General features: G+C 42.7%; 1 protein-coding gene across 1 annotated transcript; it reads right to left on the bottom strand.

The window, feature by feature from the left end:
* Positions 1-2171: 2171 nt before the first annotated feature.
* LOC121972939 lies at positions 2172-6545 on the bottom strand. Its single transcript, XM_042524549.1, has 3 exons — positions 6416-6545; positions 5282-6280; positions 2172-2226 (listed from the first exon to the last, which is right to left on the bottom strand). The coding sequence occupies exons 1-3, from the start codon at positions 6424-6426 to the stop codon at positions 2172-2174; spliced, it is 1065 nt and encodes a 354-aa protein (XP_042380483.1). The 5' UTR covers positions 6427-6545.
* Between the last annotated feature and the right edge of the window lie 5910 nt (positions 6546-12455).

The following is a 12455-nucleotide window of genomic DNA, read 5'->3' as shown; positions in this document are numbered from 1 at the left end:
TCTTTTTCCACTCAATTGGATGAAAATATACTAGATTTTTTTTTAAATGATACTCAATTGGATGGAAAATATACTAGATTTTCTTTAAATATTGCTGAATTTAGGAGGAATTATATTAAGTAGGAAAAAATCGTGCTCAATTTAATAGAAATTATACTCATTTTAAAACTATTTGTACCTAAAAAATATGAGGGGCAATTTTAATAGAAAATATACTCGATTCTAGTATAAAGTGTCAACTTTAAGAGGAATTATACTCATTTAGTATATTTTCTATCAAATTGAGCATGATTCTTTTTTCACCTCAATTTGATGGAAAATATACTAGATTTTCTTTAAATGGTACTCAATTAGATAGAAAATATATTAGATTTTCTTTGAATGTTGTTAAATTTAGAAGGAATTATATTAAAAGAGGGAAAAAATTATGCTCAATTTAATAGAAAATATACTAATTAACTAGTAGGCATGAAATTGTAATGTTATCGATATCAAACGTGGAAATGTTCTATTAAAATATCATCTTATCTAATTACTTTTTTATTTTTCATCCTAGTTAAGGATAAGGCATGTCATTTCCTCGACTCATTTCAGAATATTGGAAGTGTTAGAATATGTAAATATATAGGGGTATTTCTGTAATTATATTGTATATCTTCTTTCTTATAAAAAGCCTAACTCGTGGTACCCAAGACACTAGATTTTGTTTTCCTTTTAACATGGTATCAGAACTGAGTTAAATCAAACCCTAATTTCCTAAGAAAATCCTAACTTTTCTGTCGTCATCCTCGTTCCCCGTTCCCCATTCCCTTTCTCTTGTGCGTCTGCGTCGCTGCTCCATCGTGCGGACCGACCGACACTGCCACAGCGCGAGCTGCCATCGCTGTGTCCTCTCGTTCCCGTCGCCTCCAAGGAGATCTAGGAAATCTGCCCTTCTTCACGCGCCACCTCCGCCGCCCGCTCGCTCACGATTCTCCTCGCTGCGCTCTCCACCACCTCTAAGATCGCACCCCGCAGCCCCCTTCCGTGTCGACGTAGAATCTCCCTCCCTTGCCACACCTCCCTCGTCGCGACAAGCTCTCACAGGCGCCGTCAAATCTAGCTAGGGTTTGAAGGGGTCTGTAGAATCTTCTGGCCCTCTCTTGCTGCAAAATCTCACAATCTTCCTCCTCTCCCGGACCCACCATGCCGGACGGCGCACCCACCCTGCATTCCAGTCTACTCTCTGGCATTATCAACATCTTCTCCAGCGTCCAGCAGTGTTGTCCACCCGTGCTGGTCCTGCCTATTCATTAGCGCCATCCGAAGTCCTCAGCCTTTCTTCGCAGTTCTTTCCAAACTGATCAATGGCTACATCAGACGTCCTAAAGTCGGATATCTCAATCTTTACCAACCACATCACTGCACCCCTTTCTTCTGAGCAGTTCGATGGTAAGAATTACGTCTCTTAGGCCTCTCACATTAAGCTTTGGCTTGTTGGACAGGGTTATGAGACACATCTCACTCAAACGCAAGAAGATGTTCAAGTCGTCGATCGTCCTCTATGGAAGAAGGTTGACGCTCAATTGTGTTTCATTATCCAAGCCATCATCCATCCATCTCTTAGGAATGTCTTTCGTACTCACCAAACCTGCAAAGCTATTTGGACACAGGCTCTACAACTCTTTACAAACACCTCTCGACGGCTCTATCAAGTTTGTGAAGATCTCATGACCATCCTCAATGGCCATCAAATTAAGGATTTAATGTCAACTTATCTGGGTTCGGTCTCTAGCCTTCTTCGTGACTTCAATGAACTGCTACTGCTACTGCCACTCATGTTGAAGAGCTTGAAAATCGCAAGAAATTTTTTATGTCTCTGGCTTTACATGGTCTACTCATAGATTATTCTCATATTCGTGTTCAGATACTGGGCAACCCCACAGAAGCTGCCATGGACAATACCTGGGTGACTCTCCTCCGTGTCCCGATCAAAGTCTTGACGATACCTCCTTCTGTTCCTGTTGACTTGTCAACTTTGGTCTCTCGACACAACAACAGACCTCCACCTCACAAGGGTGGCAAAGGGCGTCCTTAGTGTGATCATTGCCACTGACCGGGACACACGATTGATAAGTGCTGGAATCTACATAGTCGACCTCCTCGCGTTGCTCAAATCATTCAGAGTTCTGTTACTTCTTTAGCTTATGCTTCACAGTTAACACCAGCGCCGACCCCACTACCTTCCTATAATAACTTTTTGAAATGGTTTGAGGATAGTCAGATTTCTGATTCCACTACTACCGTTGCATATGCTGGTAATTCCTTTGCTGACATATCTCATTCTTCAGGTCCTTGGGTTCTTGATTATGGGGCCACTGATCATATCACTGGTAATAAATCTCTATTTTTTTCTCTCACTACTTTCGATTATTTACTAATGGTCACCATGGCCAATGGTTCCCAAACTCAGTCCCAGGGTATTGGTATTGTTCATCCTTCTCCATCTCTTTTCATTCATAATGTTCTTTATGTTCCTAGAGCGCCCTTTAATTTATTATCAATAAGTTAACTTACTCGGTCTCTTGATGTTGGATCAAAAAGAATTTAGATATCTCCACAATGGTATGATATTGCCCACTTTGGGCCTAAGCCCTCATGGTTTTGCTCTTGGACTCTATCCAAAATGCCTCATGCCAATAGAGATATCTTTTCTCTTATAAACTCATGATCTTTTCCATGTGTTAGGTCTGTTAGGATCCTGGATGGCTAGAGGGGGGTGAATAGCCTCTTCAAAAGCTAAAACTCAAAGATAAAACTCACACGAGTGGTTAGCGCAGCGGAAAACAAGTTAAGAACAGAATAAGAATAAGAGAAGAACCAAAGCAAACCACAGTGACTCAAGTGTTTACGAGGTTCGGGGATAACTTGCCCCTACTCCTCGGTGTCCGTAAGGTGGACAAGCCGATCTTCGGTAGATCAACCCCGGTGAACACCCGGCTATGAACTTTCTCCTTCTCGGTGGAGTGACCTCTCAACAAAATCTCAACAGGTATGTAGAATATAGCACAAGACTTACTGAGCTTGGTGACTTAGGAGAATGAATATTAAGCTTACAGTCACGCGAAGGTCAGTGAAACAGAGAGCAAGTCGAGACAGCCGCTTCTCAGCCCCGAGCGTCAAAGCTTTTGCACCGATCGACAGAGCGTTTCTTTTCTCCAGAAAAACTTCTTCTTAACCCTCTCTTCAACCAGCCTTTTATGTCTCTGCCATCTCTGCCTTTTGCCCGCAACGGATCCCTGCAGCAAATCTCTGCATCCAGCCATAGCATCGCCAATCACGCTTCTTTCTCATCCGATCATCTGAGCTCACACCAATGGAATTCTGGTCTTCACTGGTGTCTCTGAGCTCCACCCAATCACCATGAGTTGAGCTGATCGATGCCAGATCACCGCCAGATCGCAGCCACGACTTTGCTGCTTTAACAGGTTTACAGTGGAACATAGCAAAAGTTTCTCTGGTATCCTCTACTAATGAAGCTCAATTTGAAATCAACCAATTGCAAATTACCAGTAACCTGCACCTCAAAATCTTGCAGCAGATGGTTAGAAATATTTAGGCAAAAGCAACTTTGAATCGAAAGAATCGAGAAAGTGCATGCAAAGCAGACTATAATATGGATCGGTCTGCACCGATCCATACGCTCAAATCTCTTTTCGATCGTTCGATCGGTGCGGACCGATCGAATTAACCTGATCGGTCCCACCGATCGGTGTCAGATAAGCCCGATCGGTCTCCGGACCGATCAGATTATAATCGGTGAGCCGCTGATCTGATCAAGAGCGCGATGCTATCGAGTTCTCATCGATCGGTCGGCGGACCGATCAAGAATAACACAAGATGCTCGAGTGTTTCTTGATCGGTCCAGACCGATCGGGCACACTGGTCCTTTGGATCGGTGCCGACCGATCACCCGTGCCACTTGTGCCACTGGATCGGTCATCAGACCGATCCAAGGCTGTGATTTAAGAGGCAAGCTTCCAAGCTTGCTACCCTTAATCTGACAGTCAGGAGACCGAGCTACCGAGCTCTTCTCCGACTATACATGCCAAGTTCCCATACTTGGACTTCCCAATACCGGATGTCCGATCACCCTTGATCCATCTGGATTTTCCTGCACGCTTCACTCACGTAACTTTCCAATTGCACGGCTTCATTCACGAGACTTTCAATTGCACGCTTCACTCACGACTTTCCAATTGCAGCTTCACTCACCAGACTTTCCAATTGCACGCTTCACTCACCAGGACTTTCCAATTGCAGGCTTCACTCACCAGGACTTTCAATTGCTCGGCTTCACTCACCAGACTTTTCCAATTGCTAGCTTCACTCACCAGGACTTCTCCAATTGCAGCTTCACTCACCAGGACTTCTCCAATGCCAAGCTCCTTGCTCGGACTTTTCCCAATCAGATTAATCAGGTCAACCAAGTCAACCCTGATTTGTCTGAGTTAATTCAATATCTGATTGAAACTTAAATCAGTGTCAACATCAAAACAACATCCAGGTCAGACTGTATCAACAATCTCCCCCTTTTTGTTGTTTGACAACACGATTTAAGTTTAGATCAGAAATGCTTTCATATCCATAATTTAGGGAAATCGGGATCCTCCCCCTAAGACGGATATATCTCAAATATCTTCTCCCCCTTTTTCATATTGAGTTTACAATTCGTCTCTAAACTTCAAATACTCTCTCCCCCTTTGTCAAACACCGAAAAGGTATATATATAAAAAAAAATATGAGGACTGACAAACACCTCCCCCTTAAACCCATATCATAATCCATAAACAGAAGTAAGATATGATAGAACTCAAGCAATGTCATATACATAGCATGAAAAAGATATCATAGGAGTACAAAACGCATGAAAATAAACATAATGTCTAAAGTAGCAACCATCCAGGACAGGTAATCAACATCGTATCTAGAACAAAGTAGCACAATCAACAATCAATCACATAATCAAAATCAACTCGCATCCTCATCATGAGGAGCAGTGTCATCAGCAACAGGATAAGAGAATCCCTGAGGGGGCACGCCGCTGCCTGAAGATGGATCGTCTGTAGAAGGCTGAGGTGGTGGGTGGCTGGCCATCCATCCCATAAACGCCTGATGAGTAGCCAGCTGATGTCTCTGTAGGGTCTCAAAGCGTCGGTCAATGTGGAGACGTAGACCAACGAACTCAGCAGCCACCATCTCCTCGTGGCGATCAAATCGGTCCTCCAACTCCGCGATCTGCCAGCGCAGATCTGGATCCGCCTCGACAAGTGCAGCTGGAGCAGGAGCACGAGCACCCTGTCGTGGGAGTGGTAACTCACCCAGTGCCCTCCCATCCATCCACCTAATGGTCCCATCTTGACTGAGGATGCCAGATTTGGAAAACGCACGCTTCCCAAGTCGACAATCCTGGCGAACCATCTTCACCAACCTCCCCTTAGAGACATCTATACCCAAAGTCTCGAGCCAATCAGTAATGACATGCCCATAAGGCATATAGACATTGTCGCCGCTTGGCGTGCTATGGAATACGATGGATGCATAGATATTGGACATGATATCAAAATCTAGACGCCGACGTAACCCGTAAAGCATCAGACAGTGATACGGGCGAATCTCTGCCAACGATTTAGTGGTGATCGGTAGAAGACATTGTGTGACCACTTTAAAAAGGATATAGTCAGGAGGAGAAAGGCTAAGGGCTGGAAATGTGGGAAAGTCGTCATCCAACTCATCTAATCCATCCTGTCTGGGGTGTCCAAAGAAATACTCATAGATTGAGTCAGGTGAGGCATCGAGAGGAGGAGGCACGGGGTCTGGCAAATCAGGGTAGAAAGCGAGCAACCCCGTACTTACACGACAAGCCAAATAACCCAAGAAGTCAATCATATTGAAATCAACGTTTTGCTTAGCCACTCGGGTTCTATAATTACCATCCAAAGTCTGATGAAGATTATTATAGAATTCCGAGACTAAGTCAAGGTTGATGTCTCTCTCCAAATATACCAAGGTGTCAAGTTTGTAGTAGTCGATAGTTTCGGTTATGGACGGACAAAATTCGTTCATGTACTTCTTATCAACCGACCTACACGGGAGCAACTTGAAAGTCCTGTCCTTAAAGTTTTTCTCAAACTGTTGGTTCGGGAATCTCCCCGAACTGGATGGTTGAGGTCGGGAAGAGGTAGGAACCTTAGATTTGGACTTATCCGACTTAGAGGTACCCTCCCCTGCAGATTTCTTCCTAAGGATGGGAAATGGGACATGACCGGGGTACACATGGGAGCACAAGACCACAACAGATGAGTACCGACCCAAAAACGCAAATGCAGTGAGAAAAAAAATGCTAAGGATGAATAGAATGGGAAGAGGAAGTTACCTTGGAGGCATTACTTCGTTCGTCGGAGAAAGAAACGAGGGTCGGCCGGCGCTGGGAAGAAGAAACGAGAGAAGTGGAGAGGTAGGGTTCGCGTGAGACGCCAAAGAATGGGAGGTTTTAAGAGGGTAGGTGACCAACCCGATCGGACGGCCGTCCGATCAGGAGAAGGATTGAACGATCAGATCCTTGGATCGGAGATAGCGGATCGGTCCCTGGACCGATCAGGCATCCTTCAGATCGGTCCCGGGACCGTTCAAAACGCGAACAGAACCTATCGAAATTTCCTGATCGGTCGGCAACCTCTCTGTTCGATATCTGAACGGTCTGCAGACCGTTCAGATATGATTGTCGCAAGAGAGCCCCTGACCGGACTGTGGACCGATCAGGGAGTCTCCTGACCGGTCCAGCGACCGATCAGTGTCTGATACTTCAGACTTCTGATATCTGAAACTCGTATCAAAAATCCTAAATTTTGTTCCAACAACTTCCTAGGATCCTAGAAGCCCATAGATTATGGTTAGTGATATCAGATGGATAATTCCTAATGATTTGCTCTCAAGAATTGAACTCATTCAAGGCTTAGAAATTCAAAATTTAAACCTTCTCGATTCTTAGCTTCAAAATCAGTGAATCTCCACAAACTTAGGAAATTGCTGAAACTACAATCTGTAGTGAAGCAAAGTCCCAAAACTGACATAGGCTACCTATAACCTATTCCAAAATTCGTCCTTTCTATGATTAGTTTCAAGTTTGTCAAAATAAGTCTTAGTTCCTAATACTTCTTTATCAACTTGTCCTAACATCAATCAAAGTCATGAAATGTATCAAGCAAAAAGTATCAACCAAACACATTAACTATGTTAGACAATTTCTAGACAAAAGTCCAACCAAGATTCCTTGGTTGGAATGTATGAGTAAGATCTAGGAACCAAATACACATGAATTGTGTAATGGTGTTCCCCAAACTCAATTAATGTCTCTTCAACCTAATTATTCAAGGGATGCATGATACATTTTGAATAATTTGGTTGATCCTAGCATCTCACCCCATTTCTAGCAAACAAAAACATTTTGTTAAACCTTATAGTGTATGTGAGATGTTCCCAAGTTGCCCAAATTTTTGTCCCAATTACTCTTGTCATTTTAATAGTCCTTATTGATCATGGTGAAACTCTAATGACCTAAGGAGCCAAACACATTCCCAACTCCCTCCTTAAATGACTAAATTCATTTTCCGGAAGGGGTTTGGTGAAAATATCAGCTAGGTTTGACTTTGACTCAACATATGTGAGTGCAATGTCTCCCTAGCTACATGATCTCTAATGAAGTGATGACGCACTTCAATGTGTTTTGTCCTTGAATGATGGACTGGATTTTTAGTTAGGTTAATCGTGCTAATGTTATCACATAGCACTTGTACACCCTTGTAAGAAAATCCATAATCCTCTAAGGTGTGTATCATCCACAACAATTGCGATACACTCTCTCCCATGGCAATATATTCACCTCGGTCGTGGAGAGAGCAACACAATGTTGCTTCCGACTTGACCAACTAACTAAAGATGACCCTAAAAATTGGCAACCCCCACTCGTACTTTTCCGATCCAATTTGCACCCAGCATAATCGGAATCGGTGTAACCTATCAAGTCAAAAGACTCGGTACGAGGATACCAAAGACCTACTCTTATTGTGCCCTTAAGATATCTCAAAATTCTTTTAACTGCAATTAAATGAGATTCCTTTGCACAGACTTGATACCTAGCGCACATGCCCACAGCAAAAAGTATATCGGGTCTACTGGCTGTGAGATATAGAAGACTACCGATCATGCTTCTATATTGCGTTAGATCAACTGGTTTTCCACTCTCATCATTGTCAAGGCGAGTGTTTGTCGCCATTGGAGTGGACACTTCCTTAGAGTCACTCATATTGAATTTTCTGAGCATCTCTTGAGTGTATTTTGCTTGATGGACATAAATACCATCTCTAGTTTGTTTGATTTCGAGTCCAAGAAAGAAAGTCAATTCTCCCACTAGACTCATCTCAAACTCACTCTCCATGTGAGTGATGAACTCATTTAAATAGCCCTTGTTGTTTGAGCCACAAATTATGTCATCGACATATACTTGGGCTACAAAAATATTTTCACCATCTCTACGTAGAAATAGTGTTGGGTCTATTTGTCCTCTAACAAAGCCCTTCTCTAGTAGATATGTTGACAACCTTTCGTACCAAGCTCGTGGTGCTTGTTTAAGCCCATAAAGTGCTTTCTTGAGCTTGTACACGTGATTTGGAGATTCGGTATTCACAAATCCCGGTGGTTGTTCAACATAAACTTCTTCCTTAATGAGACCATTTAAGAAGGCCGATTTTACATCCATTTGATAGAGCTTGAAACCTCTATGTGCAGCAAAAGCTAGCATTAAGCGAATGGACTCTAATCGGGCCACTGGAGCATATGTCTCATCATAATCAAGGCCTTCAACTTGACTATAGCCCTTGGCTACAAGTCTTGCCTTGTTTCTAACTACCTCTCCCTTTTGGTTCAATTTGTTCTTGAAGACCCATTTGGTTCCAATAATGGTGGTCTTCTTAGGTCTGGGAACCAAGTCCCATACTTGGCTCCTTTCAAATTGACCTAATTCGTCTTGCATAGCTATGATCCACTCAGGATCATGCAATGCCTCATCAATTAATCTAGGTTCAATTTCTGAGATCAAAGCGACCTCATTGGACTCATTTCTAAAGAATGACCTAGTCCTAACCCCTTGATGGATGTCTCCCACAATCTGGTCTTGGGGGTGACTAGTGTCTAACCTAGACCGCCTTGGTGCTGATGGTGCCTCATGAGTGGTCTCACTTGGCACAGACAAGGACTCAATATCAGGCAATGGATCCACCTGAGTTCTTTGTTGTCCTTGTTCATCATTATCAGAGTCAATTTCGACTCTTTCGATGTTTTGGTCATTCAAACTTAGCCTTCTAAGTTCGAATTGAATTTGTTCTACATCCCTTGATTGATCATTTAAATTAGGATTTCTTCAAAAGCTACATCAGAGGACTCTTCAATCAATTTAGTCCCCTTGTTGTAGACTCGATAGGCTTTCTGGTGAGTGAATACCCGACCAGTATCCCTTCATCAGCCTTAGCCGTGAACTTCCCAAGATGATCCTTTGTGTTCAAGATAAACACCTTACAACCAAACACCCTAAGATGTTTAATTGTAGGTGGTTTCCCAAACCAAAGTTCATGAGGGGTCTTTCCTAAAAATCTGTGTATTAGGACTCGATTTTGCACATAGCAAGCTGTACTCACAGCTTCGGCCCATAAGTAGCTCGGCAAAGAGTACTCATGAAGCATGCTTCGTGCAGCTTCCTGTAGGACTCGGTTCTTTCTCTCCACAACCCCATTTTGCTGTGGGGTCCTTGGAGTAGAGAACTCATGTCTATAACCCTTCTCTTGACAAAACTCTAAAAACCTATGGTTTTGGAATTCACCACCATGATCACTCCTAATGGTTTTAATTGTGGTTGATTTTTCATTTTCCGTTCTTCTACAAAAAGAAATGAAAATATCTATGGTTTGGTCCTTATGTTTCAAAAAGAAGGTCCAAGTATATCTAGTGAAATCATCAATAATCACAAGACAATATCTACTTCCATTCAAAGATATTACACTACTGCAATCAAATAGGTCCATGTGCAATAAGTCTAACGGAGTAGAAGTACTTACAATGCTTTTACCTTTATGAACCGCTTTTGTTTGCTTACCCTTTTGACATGCATCACATAGTTTGTTCTTTTGATATTTGATGCTTGGTAAGCCTCGCACTAATCCTTTGTTTGCTAGCTTCCGGATGTTCTTCATGTTTACATGTGCCAACCTTCTATGCCATAGCCAAGACTCTTCTTCTTTTGACATGAAACACTTAATCAAAGCATTAGTAGCACTTTTAAATGATACTTGATAAATATTGTCTACCCTTGTGCCTACTAGTACTGTGTCAAGTGTGTCAATGTTTTTAACCAAACATTGACTTGAATGAAATTCAATTGTGTAACCGTATCACACAATTGACTGACACTTAGGAGATTAAAAGTCATTCCCTTGACTAGAAGGACATTCTTGATATGAAGGCATTCGGATATATGAATGTCTCCAACTCCTATTACCTTAAGACTACCATTGTTACCAAAGGACACATTACCTCTACTTTTGTTTTGAAGAGAAGCAAATAGAGATTTGTCCCCGGTCATGTGCTTGGAGCATCCACTATCAACAAACCAAGTTGATAGGTGCTCCCCCTCGATCAATGCCTACAAGATACGAAAGATAGATGTTTTAGGTACCCAAATCTTGGGACCTAATGCATCTACAAGAAGTGACCTAGGAACCCATGCTTTGGTCATACCCTTCCTAGTTCCATGAACCCTAGAATCATTTGATCTATGGTATTGGGTCCTAGACACTAATGAGATAAAACTCGATTCTTTGGGTTGATAACCTATCCCGGCTTTGTTGTAGACTGCCCTTTGGGCATTTAAGATCATGTCTAATGTCTTAGAGCTAGTTGAGAATTTCTCAAGCATTTTCTTGAGCTTCTCAACCTCACTCTTCAAAGCCTTGTTCTCATCTTCAAGAAGCTCTAGATGAAGGTCATCAACCTCATCTTCCCTAAGAGCCTTTAGTATTTCTACTTCTTCTTTTAACAATTTATTTTCTGTTTTCGACTTTTTAAGCAATGTAGATAAATGAGTAATAGTCTTATAACATTTTTCTACATGAGAAGAGGTTACCTCTTCATCATCCGAGGATGATGAGGCCGCGTTTGAAGCATCACTTGAGTTGCCATCGCTTCCGGAGTCCTCCCTTGCCATGAGTGCTAAATGGCGAGTGCTCTTCTCCTTCTTCTCTTCTTCCTCGGATGAGCTTGAAGATGACTCATCCCAAGTGGCCTTAAGGGCCTTCTTCTTTTTGCTTCTTTCTTCTTTCTTCTTGGCTCGTTCTTCCTTCTTCTTGGCTCGTTCTTCCTTCTTGAGCTTAGGACACTCACTTCGGTAGTGCCCTTTCTTACTACATTCATAGCACGTAACGTTAGATTTATCTATGTTCGGATCATTAGGTTTACCTTTGTATCTTCGGCTTCTTCTCATGATCCTCCTCACGAAATTCGCCATTTCGCTTGATGACGATGATTCGCCTTCGTCATCGGACTCGGAGGAAGAGGTGGATGAGGAGATCTCCTTTTCTTTCTTCTTTTCCTTCTTCCTTCTCCCATCCTTGCTCCTTTCTCCTGCAACAAGAGCAATACCTTTCTCCTTTTGGCCTTTGTTAGCAAGTTCATGTAATTCCATTTCACAGAAAAATTCATCTAACTTGACAATTGAAAGATCCTTGGATACCTTGTAGGCATCTACCATAGATGACCACAAGGCATTCCTAGGAAAAGCTTTAAGTGCATACCTTACAAGATCGCGGTTTTCTACATGTTCATCTATGGAATGGAGACCGTTAATGATCTCTTTAAACCTACCATGAAGTTCACTTACATTCTCATTTTCCTTCATGGTGAGGTTCTGGAGTTGGTTGAGGAACAAGTCTCTCTTGGCAATTCGAGAGTCCCGAGTTCCTTCTTGAAGCTCAATGAGCTTGTTCCATAGATCTCTTGCACTAGTAAAAGGACCTACCTTGACTAGTTGGTCCTTGGCGATTCCACATTGCAAGGTGACCATGGCCTTGGCATCGGCTTGTGCTTTATGGAGTTGTTCGGTAGACCACCTTGACGATTCGAGCTCCTTACCTTCCTCATCTCTTGGTGGTGTGTAGCCTTCCTTGACTGAGAACCACATGGCAATGTCCGTCTTTAGGTAATACTCCATGCGTCCCTTCCAGTACTGGAAATCTGCCCCTTCAAAGTAAGGTGGTCGATTTGTGCTAAAACCTTCCCTCATGGCCATCTCTTTGCTCTTAGGTTGTTAAGCCGGATGAAGAGCTCCAAGCTCTGATACCACTTGTTAGGATCCTGGATGGCTAGAGGGG

Source organism: Zingiber officinale, chromosome 4A (genome assembly GCF_018446385.1).
Source record: "Zingiber officinale cultivar Zhangliang chromosome 4A, Zo_v1.1, whole genome shotgun sequence".
NCBI lineage: Eukaryota > Viridiplantae > Streptophyta > Magnoliopsida > Zingiberales > Zingiberaceae > Zingiber > Zingiber officinale.
This window is presented reverse-complemented; position numbering and strand designations above follow the sequence as displayed.